Source organism: Bipolaris sorokiniana (genome assembly GCF_000338995.1).
Source record: "Bipolaris sorokiniana ND90Pr unplaced genomic scaffold COCSAscaffold_4, whole genome shotgun sequence".
NCBI lineage: Eukaryota > Fungi > Ascomycota > Dothideomycetes > Pleosporales > Pleosporaceae > Bipolaris > Bipolaris sorokiniana.
The window spans coordinates 1,969,820-1,992,296 of NW_006911898.1; the positions used below are offsets into that span (position 1 = coordinate 1,969,820).

A 22,477-nucleotide genomic window follows, 5' to 3' on the forward strand; every position below is an offset into this window, starting at 1 on the left:
CCTGGCGGGGACACGACCATGGTCTGGGGCTCGGGCGGGTGTCTGGAGGACTGTACCGGGGCAATGCAGTGGGAGAGGCCGAGTGCCAGGACGGACTCGATTTTACTCCTCACGCTCTAGCGGGCAACGCGATTTGGGGTCTGCTCGCTGCAACGAAGCGCCAGCCGTAGTCGCCCGTCACGTGACAGCACTTCGCCGGCGGCCCTGCAACAACCCTGCCATGGCAGCCAGCGCCCTCGCCGCCTAGGCCGGCACCTTCGGATTCGCCTGATAGCGACAGTCGACGAGCTCTTTGCGGTTCGGCGCCCTAAGCGGCCTTCAGCGCAAGGTTTGGGGCAGAGAAACAGAGAGGGGTACAAGGTGCTGGCAGGTTTCGATGGTGACAGAAGTGCGATCCGCTGCCGATGAGGCACCCGCGCTAGCTCCTTTTTGCCCGAGGGGTCCCGCTCGCTGCATCATCACGCCCTCGCCTGTCCATGCTCTTGTCCTCCATGCATCATCCCACCACAGCTTCCTCCAGCCACTCACATCCCACCTCCCACCCATATTATCACCTGTAAGCCCTAAGCCGAGGCCGTCGCATACTGTCACTAGGCACTAGACAACCTTCACAGTGGGTGTCGCCAAGCACAGTACTTATGTACTGTTTACTACTTAATATATCACAAGTCACGGGAACACGGCTCCCGCCCACGACCAGGATCAAGGGTCGCTGCGACACCCGAGTCCACTTTCTTCGCACAGCGGAAACCCATGGCAGTGACGATTAATTACCAGAAGATTGTTTGTCGCCGTGATGACAAGGGGCGTTGGTTGTGCGCCATCACGTCGTCTCACATGTGCCCAGCCAGCTATTATGTGGCTGGCGCTTCGCCATTTATGCAAAATGTGCAAACACTTCAAACATTCACCAACAACAACTAATAACTACCCAAAACACTCACAGTCCACCCGACAGCTCCCATCTACATATATACATACTCACAACCCCTTGATCTTCTCTTCAAGCGCGCGCTTGATAGCTGACCCGTCGTTAGCACATGCCTCACACCCAAACTTTGCAGCTTGACTTACCATTGCAGCTGTCGTTGGCGTCGCCAAACAACATCTTCGTATTCTCCATGAAGAACATTGGGTTCGGCACATCTGCATATCCACTGGCCATACCACGCTTCATAATCACCACCTGCTTGCTCTTCCACGCGTGCAGAACCGGCATGCCTGCGATTGCGCTACCGGGCTCCAGCGCAATCGGGTTGACCGTGTCATTTGCACCAATCACGAGTGTAACATCCGTGTCAGCAAAGTCGTCGTTGATCTCGTCCATCTCAAGCACAATGTCGTAGGGCACGCTGGCCTCGGCTAGCAGAACGTTGCATTGGCCAGGCATTCGACCCGCGACCGGATGGATAGCAAAGCGCACATTGACTCCCTTTGCACGTAGCATACTCACAAACTCAGCAAGCCCATATTGCGCTTTGGCCACCGCCATTCCGTATCCTACTACAATGATGACGTTTTCTGCGTTGACAAGGGCTTCGGCTGTCTCGTCGGCCGTCGTCTTGGTTATCTCCCCTTCAACCTTGGACTGAGACTGCACTGTTGGCGCTATGCCACCAAATAAAACATTCGTGAGCGACCTGTTCATGGCCACGCACATGATGTACGAGAGAATAGAGCCGGAGACTCCAATAAGAGCGCCAATAGTCGTTAGCAGCGAGTTGTCCAGCATGAATCCTTCAGCGACGAGCGCGAACCCGGAATACGCATTCAAGACAGTGATGACCACAGGCATGTCCGCTCCGCCGATGGCAGCCGTTGTCGTGTAACCTTTGATGAAAGATAGGACGGCATTGCCCACAAGACATGCCGCACCTATCATAGGCGCGCCTGGTGCGTACGCCAAAAACGCACCCATGGTCGCAAAATTGGCACCCAGCAGCGAACTGTTGATGACATGACGGCCAGGCAGTGCCAATGGCTTCGAGCTCATCTTTGCGGCCAACTTCAAAAAGGCTACAATCGACCCAGTGAATGTGACTCCACCAATGAGAACACCAAGGTATGCCGAAACCATGTGGAGGGTCGAAATGTCACCAGTGTGCCCAAGAACACTACCGATACTAGTCAGGACTGCAGCAAGACCAACAACAGAGTGTAGCGCTGCCACTGTTTGGGGAAGAGATGTTGGAGTGATCCGCCGTCCAATTACAAGGCCAGCAATAGTACCGACCCCAGCCAATCCAGCAAACTGCGTGAGCACATCGGGTGTAAAACCAACGGCCGCTAGTGAAGCAAGGATACCAGAGAATACACCGAGTATACCCAGAATGTTCCCACGGCGAGCAGTCGTTTGCGATGCAAGCCCTGATAATGAAGTCATACACAGGAGGCTACTGACAAGGTAGCCTGCTTGCACAAGACCAGCCATACCAGTCGAAGCTGCCGCAATGTAGCCTCCGCCAAACAAGGCTGCCGGGATAGCATATAACCAGGGATATTCTTTGGGGTCCGTGGGGCGCCTGAACATATCTAGCATCCTCTTGGAGATGACAAAACCGCCTGAGACATTAACGAATGCAAGTAGCACCGACAAAGCTCCGAGCGTTTGTGGAATTGTTTCCGGAAAGTAGCCGCCACCCATCACGAACAGACCTCCTACACCTACCATTCCAGAGATTGCATTCGTGACGCTCATCAATGGAGAGTGCTAAGTGCAAGTTGACGATATCAGCGTTCTGTCTTCTACATGCCCTTTGTGCAACGATCACTTACCAATGCTGGTGCTACTCCCCATACAACGCGATAACCGATAAGACTGGCCAGAGCGAACGTGAAAGCATTGGACATGAACAGTGGGCCGGTAAGTTTTCCGAGGGCAAGCGCGCCGGTCATACCGGCTGTCACAGTTGCTACCTGTCTAGTTTGAGTCTGCCACGGCGTCAAAGCAACAGTATTTGCGACTTGGTCAGCGGGTGATGGGGCAGGCTTGGCCTGAGCCGGTGGGGGAGCAGGACGTGGCGCTGGGGGCAGGATTTGACCGTTGTAGGTGACAATGGCTCCACGAGTGACTTCATCGGTGAGATCAACGTCGTAGTACTTATCCTTCTTATCCTTTGGGGTCAGCGAAAGCAGGAATTTGGTCACGTTGTTCGAGTAAAGAGTAGACGACTGAGTTGGCAAGCGGGATGGGAGATCAGTATATCCTATGCACACAGTCAGCATCGGACATCTTCAGCAAGCGCCTTCACCTACCGATGACCTTGACTCCTTCGTATTGGGCTAGCTCTCCGGGAACTGTGGCTTCGCAATTGCCGCCGGCTTCAGCAGCCAGATCGACTACGACGGAACCAGGTTTCATTGCACCGAGCATTGTCTTTGTGATGAGCTTAGGGGCAGGCTTTCCGGGAATGAGGGCGGTGGTGATTACAATGTCGACTTCTCGACACTGTTCATAAAAGAGTTTCATTTCAGCTTCGATAAATTCCTTGGACATGACTTTGGCATAGCCGCCAGCACCAGATCCATCTTCTTTGATGTCGACTTCAATGAATTCAGCACCAAGAGACTGGACCTGCTCACGTGCCGCAGAGCGGGTGTCAAAACCGCGGACGATTGCGCCCATGCGGCGGGCCTGTTTTCCTAGGTTAGTAGCCTTCTTCCTCAAGCTTACACCATACTCACAGTAGCAATAGCACTCAAACCTGCAACGCCAGCTCCAATCACAAGCACCTTACAAGGAGGTATCTTTCCAGCAGCAGTGACTTGGCCAGTGAGAAAGCGCCCAAAATGGTTCGAAGCCTCTAAGACAGCCTTGTATCCAGCAATATTTGCCATGGAACTTAGCGCATCAAAGACTTGAGCTCGAGAGATGCGAGGAATCATGTCCATTGCGAATGCAGTGGCCTTTCGAGAAGCCAGGCGCTCGACAGTCGGCCTATTCTGCATGGGATAGAGCATGGAGATGACAGTGGCACCCTCTCGGATGGCGTCGGCCTCAGCATCCTTGCCCTCGATGCTGAGCGCCCGCACCTTGAGCAAAATGTCGCTCTGGGAGAAGACGCTTCGGCGGTCCACAGTCTGGGCACCAGCCTGCTCGTAAGCCTCATCTAAGAACTGGGCTTCTTGCCCCGCACCCCGCTCGACTAGAACGCGGGAAAAGCCCTTCTTGAGGAGGAGCTTGACATTCTGTGGCGTGATGGCCACACGCCTCTCGTTAGGAAAACTTTCTTTTGGCACGCCAATGGTCAAATTGGCATAGGGGCCTGCTGTAAAAGGCGGTGACGTGGGCAGTTCCTCATCGTGCGGCTCCGGTGCATGGGATGCATAGCGCGCAATAGCAGTGACCTGGGAGACGTGCTGCTGCAGGGACAGCGGGAGTGGACGGGTGAGGCTCCGTATGCCAGTGGTGCCAAACTGTATGCCAGTGTGTTTGGAACGGATCTCACGTCGAAACACAGGCGTTGATCTTGCAACTGACGGCTTCAAGGCAGCAAGCACGCTGCCCCGCGGCGGACAAGCGGCTGTCTTGCACCCGGCAAGACAGGATGCTGAGGACCTCATGCTGTCTCGGAAGAAGGCGAGCAAAGAGAGAAGAAGCTCGGTGCCCGCATCTGCTGGCAGTCAATTTCAAAAACAATGGCAAGGGTGGTAGCTGTAGACTCCCGCAGCGCCGTGTAGGAGAGCACTGAAGGTGCCACGGTTTGCGAGCCACCTTGAAGGTACATAAGGGGTGGTACCTTTGGGCCGCGTTCCGCGCATGCCTTCATCTGGCCTTGCACCGAATCAGAAGAGACGGGGGGTGAGCTTCCCCGCACTTGGACAATCCCCCTCTATGCGTGACGACCTACCCCACGTTTTAACCCCAGGTTTATAGTACCCCTCATGCCGTACCACAATAATTCTACGCTTCCAACTACTGCCATTGCAAGTGCGCTAAAACAAATAAAAGGGCCGCATTCAGCCCTCAGAGTTTCGCCGCCTACCTTTCCTCAGTTCTGGAGCACGCTGATCTGTATAGAAGTGGGGTGAACGCGTCGTTCCCACGAGCCCGTGCCATGCGATCACGCGCTGTGGGGCATGCGTCCCGACACTCTGGATTCCTGCTCTCTTTGGGAATACCACTCGGCCTTCTTCTTCCCGTCTTCCGTTCATCCAGACTCTGACGCAATCACCTTGCTGACATAATCGCTTCCTTGCACAACACGACGCACAAAGGGCAGCTATTCTCTTTCCAGCCAACATCAGAGCATTCATACATTGGATCACACATTCACAGCAGTTGGGAAAAGGGCGGACTTTTTGGTTTGCCAAATGCAATTATTGATACATTACGACTACAAGCGTTGCTATAAACGATTTTAAGGAGCGACTATGCGGCGGGCAGACAAGGGCCCAAGGTAAAGTCAGGTTGGTATATACATGGAAAGCAAAAGCTGAAAACTCCGAGACCAAAGATTAGCTACTCATTAACATCCACCATATCCGATCAGGATTCCTGGTTCATGCGTCTTCACCCGGTTGGGAACATGAGTCGTTGCTGGTTGTTTTGAATGCTGGGCAGCATTTATCGGCTGCCCCAGTTGAAGTTGGCGTTGACATCAACGTCGAAGATGAAGGACTTCTGGCAGCCCCACTTCTTCTGGGTGTTGATGCTGATGTCGAGGTTGGCCTGGGCGGGGGTGAACTTCCTGGTGTAGAGACGGCAGTGGGTACCGAAACCGACGCCGTTCTTCTCAAGGTAGGCAGCCTGGAACTGGACGCAGCCGCTCTTGCTGTAGCCGAAGAGGGACATCCACTGAGCGAGCCAGCCCTGCTTCCTGTTGGCCTCGTTCTGCTTCTGGGCGTAGGCGGCGCAGAGGGCAGGGTCGAAGGGTCCGGGGATGGTGGTCTGACCGATGCAGTAGGGCTGCTGGTTGATCAAGTGCTTGCCGCAAGACTGGGGCTTGCTGCAAGAAGGAGGAGTAGGGGGAACGTAGTTCTTCTTGTTGTATCCGTTGGAAGCGACAATGACGACCTCGAAACCGGCTTGATACTGGCCGTTGTTGGTGGCAGACTCCTTGGTAACATCCTGACCCCAGAGAGTGCACTTGAAGCGGGTGACAGAGTCAGCCTCCTTGCAAGAGCACTGTTCAGGGTTCCACTTGGGGTCGCGCTCAACGAAGACGTTGAAGCCAGTGCAGGTCTCGGTCGCCTCGCACTTCTTGGCGCAGGTAAGAGGGTCGTAGCTGGTGAGTTCGAAGTATCCAAGGTATCCGCTGCCGGAGACGGAGGCGCTCAAGTCGGTGAACGCCTTGTCCCAGCCGGAAGGAGTCTGGGCAGAGGTGGCCATCTTGTGGTAAACATCGTTGTTCTTGAAAGCATCGACGGTGTCAGGGACGGTGGGAGGTCCGTACGCGTTGGGCTGAGCAGCGCAAGGGTCGAGAGGGTTGATGAATCCACAGTAGGTGCCGACCTCGATTTGAGTAGCACAGGCTGGGTCAGCAGTGAAGGACCAGGTGTTGATCCAGTCGACTGGGGCGCAAGAGGAGGGAGCAAGATTGGTCGACGACTCGCCGGGAGTAGGCAGAGCATTGCCAGGAGTAGGAGGCTGGGTGGGAGTAGGGCCACTTGGTGGGTTGCCACCAACGGGAGGAGGAGTAGGAAGAGCACCACCTGCTACGTAGACAGGGTTAGGAGGAGGAGGTAGGTTGCTGCCGTACTGCTGGGGCTGGGGCTTGTTGTAGGTCTGAGCAGTTCCAGAGTTGAACCAGTCCCACCAACCGAAGGTAGGGGAGCGGGCCTCAATATTCCTCTTGGCTGCCTGAGCAGCCGCAGGCTTGGAGCCGGCATCAGCGGCGACAGCGAGAGCCTTCTTTTGGTCGTATTTGCCGACCTCGGAAATAACACCCATCTTGGGGCCCTGGGCAACATCGTTGACGATTTTCTCAGGCGCATCGAAGCTTTGGGGAGCAGGCGAGGCCGCTACAAGGGCGGCAGTCGCCACAAGAAGGTGGTAAGAACGCATAGTGAGTGAGCGTGTGAAATAGTTGTAGCGAGAGTATCAAAAGGGTGAAAGCGATTGGAAGGTGGTGAAGACCAGTGCTGATGATGAGATGATGTGCCATGTAGCAGACGTTCTTATATACAACAAGGGCCTCGCTCAGTGCTCTCGTCTCGCTTCTCAACTACTGACTGATTCGAGATCGATGTCATGGGAAGCGCCACAAGCATGGTCGGTTAGCTCAGTTCTTCTCGTGTGGCAGGATTTGGCGGTTGTACCTAATGGCACTAGTCCACTAAACCTTATCTTAGCCCCGGATGAATTGTCATACCTGTAGTCGCCGGTCGTTTTTCAGGCACATGCAGGTATCGAAGCATTATCACCAATCAGCGCCTGTGGAAGTCGCTATTTGGGTTATTCTCCGCCGTGTACTAGCAATTGGTACGTTCAGTCTTCTAGTTTCGAGGAAATGGGGACCACATGGGCGTTGACAGGGAGCCTGGCAAGAGGCGCGCGATAAGAAATTTGTCAGAGCCAATAACCCTAGCACTGCATCGCAAACAACCTGGTTTCTCACCACCGCCTGCTGCCATTCATCGTGTTTACAGAGGTGTTTCTCCTGATTCACTCGCGACGTGAACCAATCGAGTCATTGAGCGAAAAAGCTAGCTATTTTTGACGGTCGGCCTGGCTTTTTTGGGAGTGCAGCTTAGCCCAGAAGGACTAGCTTACAGCCCGCTGTTTACTACTTCGATAGTCTCCTCCAGGGGTACAAACATGTACTTGCCTACGACGGGTGCTCGATCAGCCCATTACGGATACAGCGTTCGCACTAACGTTTGAGCAATGATAAGCCTTTTAGACTGACCTAGGCCAGTCTTCTTCTCACTCGCCTATCCCCACCTCGCCAAAAGACATGTCGCAAGAGCATGGCGACAGTGATGTGCAAAATACGATACAGTACGGTCGAAGGAAGCGGAGCGTTTCATTCCCCACAATGTTTACTTTGGCCAAGCCTCATACTGAGCGGTGATGTACAGCAAAGCCGAGAGACCCTCTGACGCCGAGCCGCGATTTACACCTGGATGTGACGGGAAGGAATAGTGAACTTGAACCTTTTTCGATCACATGGCAGGGCGGCTCGCTGCAAAACACTAGACTGTTTCTCCCAACTGTGGCGATGCAAGAATACGAAGCGAAAGCGAAGTGGCTGGAGCCGAACTTCTAAGACCGTGTCTGTGTGTGAAGAGAGAGCAGGCTGGCCCTTCGCTAATTCTAGCCGCAGCAAATCCTGAGCATCCGAGGTACTCCGACAACGTCCCTAACGGGGCGTTGCAAAGTCATGCATGGGCGTCAGCGTGTACCATGGTTCTCGTCCAGATCCGGTGCTCTTGTGGGTAACTGCCATTGCCGAGCCGATGTTGAGTGCCGAGTCGTACCTCGGATTCGGGTGCGGTGGAAGGTACCCTTCTCGATTGGTGTCCAGTCCTACGGATGATGCGGCAAATTAGCCGCACAATGTCCTCGATCAAAGCATCATCGTGCGTTCACAAGGCCACCGGTGAGCGGTTTCTCACTATCGTCGGTCAAGGTCCGTCCCAAGGGGGCGGCGAGGAAATCATTGAGTGGGTCAGTCGGGTCTCTCGTAAGTCGGACGCTAACGGCTCGGTCGATCCCACTAGGCGGCGCTAGCCCCACATGGCATGCTTCAGCCTCATGGCCCCCCTTTATCATCGTCACCACAATAATGACAACGGCTTTCCTCTTGTCGTCCTCGTCGGCTAACGGGCATCCGCCAATCCATGCTTTATTGTCTATGAGTCTTCTCTTCGCTTATACTCTCTGTGGCTTGTGGCTGCATATCAGTCGACGCGCCAGCCACACTCTCAAATACCCCATATGCACTACCATTTTGCACAGTCAAAGTTCACAACCACACTCACTCAAAGTGCTACTATCCGTATGAACTATTCGTTCGCGCCGTGGCATCGCCTTGGCATCACTGCATGGAAGAGATGTGCAAAATTTGAGCCAACAACTGCTGCAAAAACCTCGCAAGAAAGTCCGAGACCGAAATAGGTCCACCTTACCCAAACTAGCGGTTCATGGTCAGAATCACGAACGCACAATGAGGCATAGCTCCAGGAGTAAGAACCGCAAGAGATTTTTCTGTTCCAAGTTACGTCAGTAGGCGAGTACTCATCCGACCGGCCGAGATCCGCCTAGGGCCCCCTTGACCAGGACTTTTGTCTCCAACGTACATGCAAGACATTTGCTCAGCCTCGTCAAGCACACAACTAGGGAGCATACATCACCGGAACTGATTTCAAATTTCGTGCATGTTCGCTGCGCCCGACCCCCTTCCCCCTTGTTGTTCTGGGCCCCTGCATCTCCCGTTCAGATCGCGATTCCACGTGTGGAGAGCGCTCAGATGACGCATGGACGCCTCCGCAAAGACACCTTTTTGGTACCACTTGGCTCGCAAAGGGGGGGGGGCGCCCTGTGGTATTCGCGGCTTACCTCTGTGGCTGCTGTGGAGACAATGATGTGTGTCTTCAAGCGCTGTTCTACTTGACATCTACATTACCAAGCAAGCTGGAAAAAAAGTCAGAGTTCGATCGCATGTACTCTGGACTTTGGCGACTAAACTCCACCTCCGGTACTCTTGGCGTCGTCGTCGTTGTCAGCACTGAGTCGTCGATATCTTCTTGTCAACCCCAACTTCAGTCCGCCCATACGAATATCGCGTTGGGCATGGCCAGTACTCGCCAGGTGGCTGGGTCTGTCATCTTTTCGCGTGCTGTTTGGTACATGTCTGTTCGAAAGCACTCGCCGTACTACTACTGCCCTTAATATGAGGGGAGCGGCGCAAGCTCTATTTCGTTCTTGGATCTTTTTATAGCTCACACTTGCTTGCGACATGCCGGTGTACCCGTAGAAACTTTCGGACTTCACGCCGTGAGGCTAGGTATGTGATTTTAGCATTGCTGAGCTACGGGTGGAGGAGAAGCATATATATCTTTCCACCCTTCTTACGCTCGTGGGTAGCTGGATGTCATCTGATGTGTTTGTTGCGATGACTGACAATATGTCCATACTCGGGATCTCGCTCGCTTCCAGATGTGCTCACTTGAGAGCATCATGGTGTTTGCAGTGCAAGAGGACATGGTGTTTTTCCCAGTTTTAGTCCCAGCCGTCGTTGATAAGTTTGACAACGACTGTTCAGATGCACATACAAGAATCTTGCTGGTTTTCACAAATGAGTATATTGCCTTGGCGCTCACCTGGTATTTGGAGTTACTCCTAGGCTCCACTTGTACAACACCTCTGTTTTGACCATTACCTAGGCCACATCGGCAATGGCAGGAAATCGCCTTTAATATCTGAATTCTGGTTGAGCTGCGCCAAAATCCGATCCATATTTGCTCAAACCGCACAAAGTATCCTCCGTTCACCGACTATTACGTTATATCTCTTACTCAAGATCATCCGGTCGTATAGCGCGGCTGCGACGGGAAACTGTATAAACTTCGTATCTCGAATTATCCGGAGACGAACAAACACGGTCGAGAAGCTTAGGGTTGAGTCGAAACGAATCGCAACAGTGGTTCGATTAATGTAGCCTCATATTGCGGGGGAAATTGAAAGGGACGAAAAGTCGTTGACCAGGGAGTTTTCTCCAGACAACAGATTGAATATGGGAAGTTTAAGTGGGGAACAATGTGCAAGGGTGGGGAAAATAAGCACAAACGATTGACGCCAGACCCCCGGTTAAACCTCACAGATTGAATCGGGAGACAGATGTCGAACCATGGATTTTTGGTAAGATGGCTGTATTTACCCCAATTAAGCGAGACGTTCCATATTGCTTCGATATTACAGCGCGCTATTCGAGACCGTGTTCTGTAAGCACCATTGTTCCAGTACCACTCGGGATGCGGGACAGATGTTTTCCTTTTGTAGTAGCCTGTGGCCAAGCCCTGCAGCATTTGTTTCTATTGTCCGCTTCCCGCTTCATTCGACACACTGCACCCAGACACATCACCTGACCTGGACCTGAATCTTTTCGGTGTCCCGCCAACCGTTTATATTACCGTGACACGGCCGAGGTTATTTTTAAGCGCTGTAGAAAGCGGGACAGCACTATGATGCAGGTCCAGAGCCTCTCTGGAGACATGCAATCAATCTACTTGCGATTGAAGCTTTTCGTATCTTTACTATAATGCTTCACTCCCGCCTTTCCAGGGTCTCGCTGCAGGACGCCACCTACCAGACGGTGGTCCTGCTGCAGATTCCCCACCAGATGTACCTCGTCCACACAGTTTACCAGGCCGTTTGCAGTGTTGCTTAAAAAAGAAAACATTGTTGATCATGACCTGAATTGATCTAGATTTCTGCTTTGCAACCTCAGCTACGTACTCTTAGTCACGAAGCTCGTATGTGGGTATACTACCACTCCAGTCACGTTTGCCAGCGACATCGAAGACTCAATCTAAAAGGCATCTCGTAAACCTTGGCAGAGGATTAAGACATGGTAGTCTTAATACTGATGCCACTTGAATTGAACCTAAAATTGGAAACTGAACCCGGCCCGCCCAGAGAACGACACTTGACCTCTAGTCATCCATATTGACGCAGCTCGTGATGTCGAGCGGAAGCGGGAGAGAAAGCAGGGTGCCTGACAAGCAGGATGATTCTGAAGCCGCGGGATAATCTATACTGTTGTGTCGTTGATGCAAAGACAGAGCAGTATAAAGAGGAGGTAGTTTTCCCTTGTTTGTGTTGAAATCATTGCAAGATCCAATCCAGTCCTTCACTTCTTCTCAACACACTTCAAGCCCCGCGGCTCGTCCCGTTCACTTGTACAAACTCTGCAACCATGCACTCCAAACTCGCTGCTTTCCTCCTTCCTCTGCTCGCCACCGCGACTCCAGTCAAGCGAGGCAATGCTCCCAACCCCAATGATATCACCATCTTGGATACTACCTACTCTGGCAACGGATGCCCCCAGGGCTCCGTGTCCACCAGCAAATCCGCCGACAAGACTGTAAGCTCCTAACCACGTGTTCTATCGTCCTATCTCAACACACACAAACATCTATCTAAACTTAATAAAAAAACCCCCACTCCCACAAACCCTCTTCCCCCAATCTCAAACTAACACCACCCCCTCTTCCCCAAAAAGGTCATAACCTACGGCTTCGACAAATTCCAAGCCTACATCGGCCCCGGAACCGGCCCCTCAGACCGCTCCAAAAACTGCCAAATCCACCTGAACCTGCGCTACCCCGGCGGTTTCCAATACGCCGTGGTCGACGCCACTTACCACGGGTGGGCGCGCCTCGACGACGGCGTAAACGGCACCTTCATCACGACCTACTACTTCAGCGAGGACGCGGGCAAAACGCAAACCACACGCATGTCTGTCTCGGGCGGTGGCGCCTTCGCCAACGGCCTCGTCTACACAAAGCAAGACTCGGTGGAGACCACCGCCACCATCTGGAGTCCCTGCGGCGCAAATGGCATTCTCAATGTTAATAACCGCATTGCGCTTACGAGCAAGAATGCGAATGCTGCGGGTGAGATGAGTAATGATGATGCGACGGTTGCGTTTACGCATCAGTTGCATGTGGCGTGGAGGGAGTGCAAGACAACGAGTGGTGGAGCGGCGACGGGCGGCGATTCGATTGGTATTGGAAGCCCAAGTGCTGAGCTTGAATTTGTTTAGATGGGTGGCTGACGTGCTGGGTAGTGCTATAGGTTTACATGATGGAAGTGCGATGTGGGGAGGTGAAGGCGGGTGTGCTGGGCACAGTGGGAGTGTGGGGTCTTGGTGGTCTTTAGTGAAGATTCGAGTGTGGGTGTAGATAGTTGGTATTGTTGTTTTTCTGGATTTTCGATCTGCTATGAATTCATGCTTCTTTACTGGGAAACAAGTTGTGCACCTTTTTTTTTGTTTCGACTATGCATTTCATTGACACTAGTTTACTACTATTTGAATGAGGTTTATTGAGCACGGAAACTGTATTAATGTGTCAATGTTCTTGACACACTAATAACAAACATGAACAATACAAAATGACGTGTAATGCAATGCATGCATGCAAGCCGAGCAAGCACCGTGATACAAACGTTGTGTCGGATGTGCAGATCCCGTGCAACTTAGGTGCGACCAAGTGGCAACCTCAGTACAACACAACCCCTATAATCATCAAAAAGCGCGTGGCATTTCCACATGAAGCTAGAATGAAGAAAAAATGAACTGAACCGACAGAGCCGTCGGAATGAAAATGTGTCTTCTTGAACAAAAATGTATATCCATGTAACTAAAAAATGCAACAAAGAACATGTAAACCGAAAGTAATGGCGTTACCGTGACCGGCGCCTATCCTGAATCGAGCGTAGGACTTCAAGCCAACCACCATCATCAATGTCGTCACCCCCTGTAAATTGTGGAGAGAGAATATCAGGAAGCTGAAGAAAATCAATAGGTAGTTACCATGAACTTACCGTTGCGTGAAGCCGTACTTGTGGCGGATCCCCCGCCACTGACCACAATAGGATTGCTATCGACCACATGTACCGCCAAGCCGTTGCCGGCTGATGTGACTGGTGGATCTGATGCGGAATTCCGGATGCGGATCAGGGTGATGCGTATGCGATATGTACCCGCTTGACGGATGGTAAGCTCAGGGAAGCGCATGTAGCCCACGCCGTTTGGATCAGCCATGTCCATTGAAGCAATGAAGCCGTCGGCCTCATCGTCGCTAAAAGGGTGAACAGTGTCGAAGATTCGGCCTGAGAGCAGTGTATTGAGAGCGCTGGGGTCCGGTGAGTCTGACAAACTGGAAGCAGGAACCAGAGCGGCGACTGCGACAAGGTTGGTCGAGTCTGCAATAGCGTCATCGGCGTCAGCATTGGTGGTTCGCAATCGGACAATGATGGAGCCAGGTATGGTCTGTCCGACTTGGGCGGTGCGCGGCGGTTGGACTACAATGTCCATAGCGTACCGAATTTCGTCGGGTGAAAGGGAAAGTCGACCTGATCTTGAATTCCCAGAAGTGCGCGCACTTCCAGGGTGATGAACTGGGCGATGGGACCTTCCCCCAAGCGCCCTCGGCCTCGCAACGTCAGCCATTGAGCATGCAGTATCGGCCAATTGACGGTCTGATTGTCCGTTGAGCAATTCGGCGATTCGGGCAGACCGTCTGAGTGGCGTCTGGCTGTCCGTGTTGTGTGCAGTGGTATGGCCCGACGAAGTTCGGGACTGTGATGTTGAAGGCGAGTTGGACGTGACTCTCCTAGATGCGGTGACCCGGCTAGAATTTTGATGTCTACCTCGTCCTCGTCGTGAGCCCCTTGGCATCTGATGAAGGTCGAAACTGTTTCGCTTAGTAGAGATTCATAAAGGGATTGAGTCAGGCCGGCGTTAGCTCTGCTGTAGTGGGAGAGAGGGTATTGTCTGGGGTTTGGCCGGGGCCGGGATCAGAGAAAAAGAAGGACAGAAAGAGCAAATTGAGTCGGTAATTTCAAGCAGGAAATGACTGGCAAGGAATGTAAATGGAACGTGACGCCATGGACGTTGTACTAGGCGATGTTGATAGTAAAGATATAGGAAATGAAGTCAAGCCACGAGTCAGCCGGGTCATCAAAGCCGAGTGGTGGAGGGCATAGTGTTGACCCTTCGCCATGACGACAATGTGCTCGTCAAGCGCGAGGGAGTCCAATACTAGAGCCCTTTAATCTCGTGAAGCGGTGGTGTAGAGCAAGAGAAGAGCTGCGATAGCATTATGACGAAAGATATAGGCCGAAGTGGATAGGTACAGGGTCTCCCTCACACACAGGCCCTGGTTGGGGCCCCACGCGCGGACTGGTTTGGTGGAGAGCAGAGTGCGGTGGGGGCGTGCGGCTGTCGCCCGCGATTCCGTCTTGTGGCCAGAAAGGGAGCCCCCGTCCATGCGCAAAGGGTGACAGCAGTCGAAAGAGGACAGCAGTGGCAGATGTGACGGGGCGGAACATGTGGTGGAAATGCAGCAGAGGGCGTTGCAGGTAAATTGACGAATGTGATGCGTCACAAGAAACCCGGGCAGCCATGTGGGCGACCGGGATTGTGAATCGGGGCGGCAGGAACGAGGCAGGAACGGTGCAGGAACCGGGCAGGAACGGGGCAGCGAAGCGAAATGAACTGCTCACCTTCTGGCGTGTCGCGCTAAAGGACTGTTCCTTCCTGTCGTGTGTCTGTCGCTCCGGACCTGTTACACAATGCCGCTGCGCTGTTTATGGCGGTGGGGAGGCCAGTAGAAAGGACTACGTATCGTGCCTTGATGCCTCAACACCTCGATAGTGCCCTGACGCCCGGCTGCGACAAGACTGGCGATACGCGGTGCCACGGCGACAAACGCCTACGTGTGTATTATGCTACCTTGATGCCTTGATTAGCCATGTCTAACCTTCCCACATTTGGCCGTCGACCTGTCCAGGACCGCTCCTCCCAAGGATCCGATGTGTTCCGGCATACCTGTCCTTGGCCCTCCTTTTCAATCACACCCCAATATCCAGTGCATACAAATCAAAGCAAGGCGAGGATGGCCACTCCGGAATCTGCTCATCCGTCGGTGATGAAGGATGAAGAGAGGGACCGTGTCTCACCTCAGATCGAGGGTTGCCAACTGACCGTGCTGGCGACGATGAATACTTTAGGCCATTTTATACAAACCACACGCGTGGCCACCATCTCCATCGCTCTTGCCTCTTGCAGTGGCCTGCAGCTGCCTCTCTTGGCTACCCGCCCTCTTCCTGATTCCGAAAGTGCTGCCGCCTGCTTCCCTTGCCTTCACCACCTTCATCACCCCTGTGCTAGCTGCGCGTGGATCTAGTGCAGCCACCATCGACATGTCGCTCATCCAGTCCCACAATCTCAACATCGATTTCTACAGCCCCTAGCCCGCCACCACCCTGCGGATACCCTACCCGGTTGCCGATCTGGGGTACCACCACAAACCCAGCTTCATGGGACTGTTGCATGGCCTGCGAGACCATAAATTACCGAGCCGTCACCATGGATTGAACAGACCGTACCACACCCCACCATCCTCCCGACAACGTAGCCAGCAGTGACACGAAAAGAAATCCATTCGCACCAAAAGTACACGAATATCTTTGCTCTCCGCGCCTCACTGGCCCCTTGTGGGAATCACTGCCAATCACGGCCAATCCGCCTTTGCCTGCTTCACTGACCCATTTCTATCATCCCGCCATCTAACCCACAAGCTAGCAACGGTGCTGTTCGCGAGCCGATCCTAGCTTGACTAACGGCTACGTGCAGCTGCTAAGTATATTGTATTTTGACTCAACCTCTTAAACCAGCCGGAACAAACTCAACTCGTGGTATAAACCCATATGCGATTCTGCAGCCTCCTCTTTACGCCTTTATGCATGTTGTTACGCACGGCGGATTTGCATAAACTCAAGAAATGCTGTCCATGAGTGCTGATGAATGACATGTGTCTTTGGTCAATCAACATTTTGCTAGCTTGTGCAACTTCCTAATAGGCCATCATTACCAGCGCACCTTCTGGTTCAGTTTCCCCGCAATCACTACTCCGGTTTCCTGCATTCAACAAACTATGCAAACTCAATCTAGTATGGCGACTTATTAATGAGGCCATCTAGAAGACATGCACCATGCCGCCTTTGAATTTCTGGATATGGACTGCTCGACAGGAACCCATGTTTGCGGGTAGGTGCACATGGTGAGGATAGCCCTGGTTTGTACTACACTCATTTCCTTGGAGAAGTGCTACTAGTTCCACGCAGGAAAAGGCGGTGATGCTTTTATGAAAGTGGACTGCAACGACCGGGACCAAACAAGTGAGCTCAATTCTTATATGATCGCTGGATACAAGCCGCGCCGAGATTCCGACAGGTTCCGCTCTTGTCAGCCTTCTTGAGATACTTGCATCTCTTTTGCTTCGACTTCTCTTCAGCATCACCGGGGCTATGCCAGCTACTCGTGGAATGCCTACAATGAATTGTAGGGGGCAAAAAGGTCTCAGTACAATGCACTCCACCCCATGGTTTACATATTCATGGAGTAGATTCTTGGAGTTGATAGCCATGAAAAATGCCACATCTTTTTGCAAAGATAAATCCTCCTAAGTCGCAGATCTCAGCATTCTCGTCTCGAAATGGCGCAAGCATCTTGGGCTTCACCATAGTCAGATCTGTCTAGATACATGGGCAACTGTTTGACCATTGAATTGGAAGTAAATTCGGTACCTTTCCAGGTGTAATCATGGTTTCGGCATGCGAAGGTGTCTGGGAACGTGGCTGAGCGCAGGAACTGATAGCTTGTACGACGTTGTACAAGTGGTTGCTCTTTCAAATGCAATCCGGACCCTGTAAATCGGCCAGGGCACTGCGACAATATTCATACTACTAGAGTGGCAAACATGGTGGGCCATCAGTTTTCAGCTGTCCTTTTATTGTGTTTAGCTGTGGGTTTTCACCATGTACAAATGCAAAACGGGGAGAACTGTAATCTGGAAAGGTACTGATCCCAACTCTGAATGCTCGAATCAGAGGAAGCTTGAGCCATCGTCTCAACTAGTTATTTGGTTGCACCAGTCGAGTCTAGAGTCACAGGTAATCATTGGTCCTCAGTGAAGTCTATGGGATACTCCGTCAAGCAACGAGGAACCTCAGATATGGACAATGTGTACTCGAATCTGGCATCTCCTGATAATTTAGAGCGCTAGATTCCCTGCCATAATCTACCATGGACTCATCCTACGGTTCTTCTCAGCGCGTACACCGACCAGCCTTGTTCCCATTCCGAAAAGTCATCTCGATGATGTTCGTAATACAAAGCTTCCAATTGAGGATTGGAAGTAATTCTATTAACAAACGGAGCGGCCTGAGAACACCGTATGGCAATTGTGAAATAGGGGTAGACCACAGACGTCGCGAGACATGCTACACAAATCAGGGAACGAGTATGACTATTGGGAGGCTTACGAAGGCGTTTGGGTATCACGTTTTGCAAAGGATCGCGCTGTACTACGACTAAGCACCCTACGGCCGTGAATACATAGCACGATACTGAGTGCAATCAGACAGCTCGACAGCCATAGAACTTTGACTTTTCATTGTATGGAAGACGCTGTCCCCTTGGGACCTGCTTGTAGTAGGTTGACCGCCGCTTACATGAGCTGCCCACGTCACCTCTCTGCTGCAGGAAGCGCTATATTCTAAATAAGTAGAAAATAAGTGGCACAAACCTGTATTATTCAAGCTCGGTTGTGTGGTAGTGAATCGCAACTGGGCGCATGACTGAGTACCACTCGAGCACGCTACTCGACCCAAATGGGTCGGAAGCCATGATAACACAGGCGACAACCTTCCTCGACAGGAATGTGATACGCACCGTGATGAAGCCGCTACTCGGGTTTCCAATAGCAGATTGAAACCATCACGGTTACGTGGTAGACATAAGCTCCTGCTCAGGAATCAGATTTACTTGCCCATCTTAAGTCTTGGGTAATGACTACTCTTGGATGTAGCACACTCACAGAGCTCAACCACTGATGCCGAATGTAGCTATATAACTTCCAGCGCTGATGAACAGATGAACCAGATATCTCAAATCCGTCGCAGAAGCCTATTCGAAAAGCACGTGGGCGACACGCACCACCAGTCTGCAATACATGGATTGGATTTGCAGACACACACTGCGCACTTTTGGGGGAATTTAATTGGCCAAGGGTTTTTTCCCGGATTGATTCTGGCGTGTACCAGTAAGAAGCATGCGAAGTTTCTCAGAACACTTTGAATATCGCACATCATAGTTAGAGACGGGAACCTGGGTATAAGCATGAATCATGGTTATGGAACAGCAAAAGAACGCATTAGATCACGTTGGCACACAGGCAAGAGTATGTAAAGATCTCCACAAAACTAGACATGATAAATAGTATCAAGGATCAGGTTCACGTTATTGTGCGTTGAGAGGATACACAGAAACTCTGCGAGAATGAAAGTGGAACCAGAGTGCTGCTGTTCAGAGATAACATCATTTCCAATCATTAAGGATCCAGTTGCTGGCATAGTTCATCTCAAGAGCAACTCGGTTGGGTTGGCTAGAACCACAACACACTCATTGAGGTATACCACGGATGCTCGAATATACGCGGACCTGCCAAGAAGATAGAAAACTACTCAGCTTCCCAGGAGATGCGAAAACGACATGATTCGGAAGGAAGCTCGATCGAACCTACATGACATAGGACGAGGCGCCGGATGCAACCCCGAGTCGTCACACTGCGCCCACCCGTCTGCACCTGACACGGCCTGTATGCGATCGGCCAGTCTCCCATATTCTGTGCGCCATCGCTGGCGGCGACATGTATTGGTTGCTAGTTCGAGCATATGATGATCCTACACGTTATACGCATGTCAGAATCTGGAGGTACAAGAGCCCGATTGCGCGAGACGTGCTGATACGAGCCTCATGGCGATGCTGTGGCACCTTGCATGCAGGGCGTCGAATGCAGCAGACCTCGGGTTTTTGGTTTTTGGTTTTTTGGTCGATCAGCAGGCCTCATGGTTCCTGAGTGGGTTCACGCGATCAGCGAGCTTGACTGGTAGAGTAGGTAGCCGTCAATGAAGAGGCACGTGACATACCGTTCACACTGTCTACGATAGAGGGGTTCTTTGCCTTACCCCTAATTCAGACTAGTCACTTTTGTTGCCCCTCCAAAATTTTAGTACTAGCGCGTTCTGACTGCGCAACCGTCGCGGGCCATTGACGCATCGCAGCTACCCCACATTTGGGATGCAGCAAAGCCTTGCGAATATTTGTCGCGCCAGACTGTTGAATTTTTCTACCACTCATTTAAAGAGACCGCTGGTGACTTGCTCGTCTCCTTTGACTCAGAGATTCTTGCCACACGCCAGCCCTAGGCTTAGTCCCCCGCGCGTCTCTAGCCTGCACACACTCTCATCTCAACTACAACTGCGTGGGCAATTTGTACCAAAGCAATATCCAAGACCCATTGCATACAAGTGCGAGCGCACGGGAGCAGTAGCAAACTTCCAGTCGCTTCGACAATACTCGCAAATCGGCTTGACTTCCTTTGAGCCTTTACGAATTCTTCACGCGTCGGCGCGCTCAACATACACCATGGATGAACTCACAAGCACCCTTTCCAAGCTCGGCCTTGAGAAAGTACCGCAAGAGCCCAACACATATCCTGCCCTCAACCCTTTCGATATATACAGGAGTCACATCACCGAGTTGCTCTCCTCCGTCTCCGGCGTAGACAAGAAAATAATATACCCTACATTGGCATGGACAGCGAAACCTGAGCATGGCGATCTGCAATTGGCCGTCCCCGCGCTCCGCCAGAAGAAGAAGGACATGAAGGCATTTGCACAGGAGCTGGCCGACGCCTTCCCAGAGTCGCCGCTGGTCAAGAAGCCAATTGTCACCAACACATCGATTGGCTTCTTCTTCAAGCCCGAAACCCTTACTTCGCTTGTTCTGCCCATGATTCTCAAGTCCAAGGAAAGCTACGGATTCAACAAGAACCTCGGCCTCAAGGACCCCTCCGACCCTTCTTCTGGCCCCAAGAAGATGATTGTCGAGTTCAGTTCGCCCAACATTGCCAAGCCATTCCACGCCGGTCACTTACGAAGCACAATCATTGGTGGTTTCCTTGCCAATCTGTATGAGGGTGCTGGATGGGACGTTGTTCGCATGAACTACCTCGGAGACTGGGGAAAGCAATACGGTGTCTTGGCCATTGGCTTTGATCTTTACGGAAACGAAGAGGAGCTCGTCAAGAACCCCATTGGTCACCTGTACGATATCTACGTCAAGGTCAGCAATGTACAACACAACGAGGCAGAGCAGGTCAAGGCTCTCAAGGCTGAGGTTGCGAAGCTGAAGGAGGAGGGCAAGGATGCATCGGAGCAAGAGAAGCAGATTAAGAAGATCGAGGAGGAAGGTATTGATGAGCAGGCCAGGAAATACTTCAAGGGTATGGTAGATGGTGAGCCCAAGGCTCTTGGTATTTGGAAACGATTCAGAGTGAGTAGCCTTGCTATAATCGATGTCGTACTATATGCTGACTTGCACAGGACCTTTCCATCGAGAAGTACAAGCAAACCTATGCCCGGTTGAACATTCACTATGACGACTACAGTGGAGAGTCACAAGTAAAAGACGAGAGCATGGAACTTGCTGCCAAGACCATGTGGGAGAAGAAGGTCTGCGAGGACTCGGAAGGCGCAGTTATTGTAGATCTCACGCCGCATTCCAAGAAGTTGGGCAAGGCGGTCGTCAAGAAGAAGGACGGCACCTCGCTGTACCTGACGCGAGACATTGGCGCGGCCATTGAGCGTGACGAGAAGTACCATTTCGAGTATGTGCCATGACTTCTTTCCAGGAACAAAAGGAAAAGATGCTAATGTTCGTCACAGCAAAATGATCTACGTCGTTGCATCGCAACAAGACCTCCACTTGGCCCAACTGTTCAAGATCGAGGAGCTCATGGGCAGGAAAGACATCTCTGACAGGTGTCAACACATCAACTTCGGCATGGTTCTGGGTTCGTCCTCATTCCATTGATCCAACTACGATTCGCATACTAACAGACTCATTACAGGCATGTCGACCCGAAAAGGTACCGCCAAATTCCTCGACGACATCCTCCGCGACGTAGGCGAAAAGATGCACGAAGTCATGCGCACCAACGAGACCAAATACGCACAAGTCAAGGACCCCGAACAAACAGCCGACACACTCGGCATCTCCGCCGTCATGGTCCAAGATATGAAGGGCAAGCGCATCAACAACTACACCTTCGACATGGACCGCATGACCTCGTTCGAAGGCGACACAGGCCCCTACCTGCAATACGCCCACGCCCGCCTCTGCTCCATCTACCGCAAAGCAGTCGAATCCGATCCTTCGCTCGCAGACCTTGATCTCGCCACCGCGGCGGACCTGAGTCTGCTCCAGGAAGACAAGGCTGTCGAGCTCGTCCGCCAGCTAGCTAGCTGGCCCGACACTTTCCTCAACACGCTCAAGACACAGGAGCCCACGACGGTGCTTACCTACTTGTTCAAGATGGCGCATGCGCTGAGCAGCAGCTACGATCACCTGCAGGTGGTGGGCTCGGAGAGGAATGTGCTGATTGCTAGGCTGGCGCTGTATGTTGCGGCTAGGCAGGTCTTGTACAATGGTATGAGGGTCTTGGGTCTGAGTCCTGTGGAGAGGATGTAGAGGGGAGCGCCATGATAGCATGGTATTATCGATGATGACGATGATGTAGAGATGTGACGAATAAGACCTGTTTTCTTTCTTTCTTTCCTTCATTGCCTACATGTCCATGTTTGTTTTTCCGAGGGCTTTGTTCTGGGAGAGGGGTGGAATACCACAAGTACTACATATCAGCTTCAGACAAAAGATTTGTCAATGCAAGGACAACCAGA

The 22,477-nt window shown here is 52.2% G+C and overlaps 5 protein-coding genes across 5 annotated transcripts; 2 read left to right on the plus strand and 3 right to left on the minus strand.

Annotated features, from left to right (window-relative positions):
* Positions 1 to 863: 863 nt before the first annotated feature.
* Positions 864 to 4,689, minus strand: COCSADRAFT_35243 (uncharacterized protein). Its single transcript, XM_007699422.1, has 5 exons — positions 3,685 to 4,689; positions 3,256 to 3,634; positions 2,776 to 3,206; positions 1,075 to 2,710; positions 864 to 1,022 (listed from the first exon to the last, which is right to left on the minus strand). Exons 1-5 carry the CDS (start codon positions 4,561 to 4,563, stop codon positions 982 to 984), a joined length of 3,366 nt encoding a protein of 1,121 aa, XP_007697612.1. The 5' UTR covers positions 4,564 to 4,689; the 3' UTR covers positions 864 to 981.
* Positions 4,690 to 5,289: 600 nt separating this feature from the next.
* Positions 5,290 to 7,179, minus strand: COCSADRAFT_35244 (uncharacterized protein). The gene has a single exon (XM_007699423.1). The coding sequence runs from the start codon at positions 7,004 to 7,006 to the stop codon at positions 5,567 to 5,569; it is 1,440 nt and encodes a 479-aa protein (XP_007697613.1). The 5' UTR covers positions 7,007 to 7,179; the 3' UTR covers positions 5,290 to 5,566.
* Positions 7,180 to 11,861: 4,682 nt separating this feature from the next.
* Positions 11,862 to 12,803, plus strand: COCSADRAFT_113561 (uncharacterized protein; the record flags this gene model as incomplete). Its single annotated transcript, XM_007699969.1, has 2 exons — positions 11,862 to 12,029; positions 12,168 to 12,803. 2 exons carry the CDS (start codon positions 11,862 to 11,864, stop codon positions 12,708 to 12,710), a joined length of 711 nt encoding a protein of 236 aa, XP_007698159.1. The 3' UTR covers positions 12,711 to 12,803.
* A 136-nt stretch (positions 12,804 to 12,939) lies between these two features.
* On the minus strand, positions 12,940 to 14,833 carry COCSADRAFT_35246 (uncharacterized protein). The gene is made up of 2 exons (XM_007699424.1): positions 13,493 to 14,833; positions 12,940 to 13,425 (listed from the first exon to the last, which is right to left on the minus strand). Exons 1-2 carry the CDS (start codon positions 14,346 to 14,348, stop codon positions 13,352 to 13,354), a joined length of 930 nt encoding a protein of 309 aa, XP_007697614.1. The 5' UTR covers positions 14,349 to 14,833; the 3' UTR covers positions 12,940 to 13,351.
* A 5,329-nt stretch (positions 14,834 to 20,162) lies between these two features.
* COCSADRAFT_84950 (uncharacterized protein) lies at positions 20,163 to 22,268 on the plus strand (the record flags this gene model as incomplete). The annotated part of the gene is made up of 4 exons (XM_007699970.1): positions 20,163 to 21,071; positions 21,122 to 21,405; positions 21,464 to 21,591; positions 21,649 to 22,268. The coding sequence occupies 4 exons, from the start codon at positions 20,163 to 20,165 to the stop codon at positions 22,266 to 22,268; spliced, it is 1,941 nt and encodes a 646-aa protein (XP_007698160.1).
* Between the last annotated feature and the right edge of the window lie 209 nt (positions 22,269 to 22,477).

What these genes read in the sequence shown, in the direction of transcription:
- COCSADRAFT_35246 (XM_007699424.1), bottom strand. Translation starts at nt 14,348, where the DNA reads ATGCCAAGGGGCTCACGACGAGGACGAGGTAGACATCAAAATTCTAGC. An exon ending in AAGTACGGCTTCACGCAACG is followed by an intron (nt 13,426 to 13,492) that starts GTAAGTTCATGG and finishes CACAATTTACAG; the next exon opens with GGGGTGACGACATTGATGAT.
- COCSADRAFT_35244 (XM_007699423.1), bottom strand. Translation starts at nt 7,006, where the DNA reads ATGCGTTCTTACCACCTTCTTGTGGCGACTGCCGCCCTTGTAGCGGCC.
- COCSADRAFT_35243 (XM_007699422.1), bottom strand. Translation starts at nt 4,563, where the DNA reads ATGAGGTCCTCAGCATCCTGTCTTGCCGGGTGCAAGACAGCCGCTTGT. An exon ending in CGAAGGAGTCAAGGTCATCG is followed by an intron (nt 3,207 to 3,255) that starts GTAGGTGAAGGC and finishes CTGTGTGCATAG; the next exon opens with GATATACTGATCTCCCATCC. An exon ending in CGCCAACGACAGCTGCAATG is followed by an intron (nt 1,023 to 1,074) that starts GTAAGTCAAGCT and finishes ACGACGGGTCAG; the next exon opens with CTATCAAGCGCGCGCTTGAA.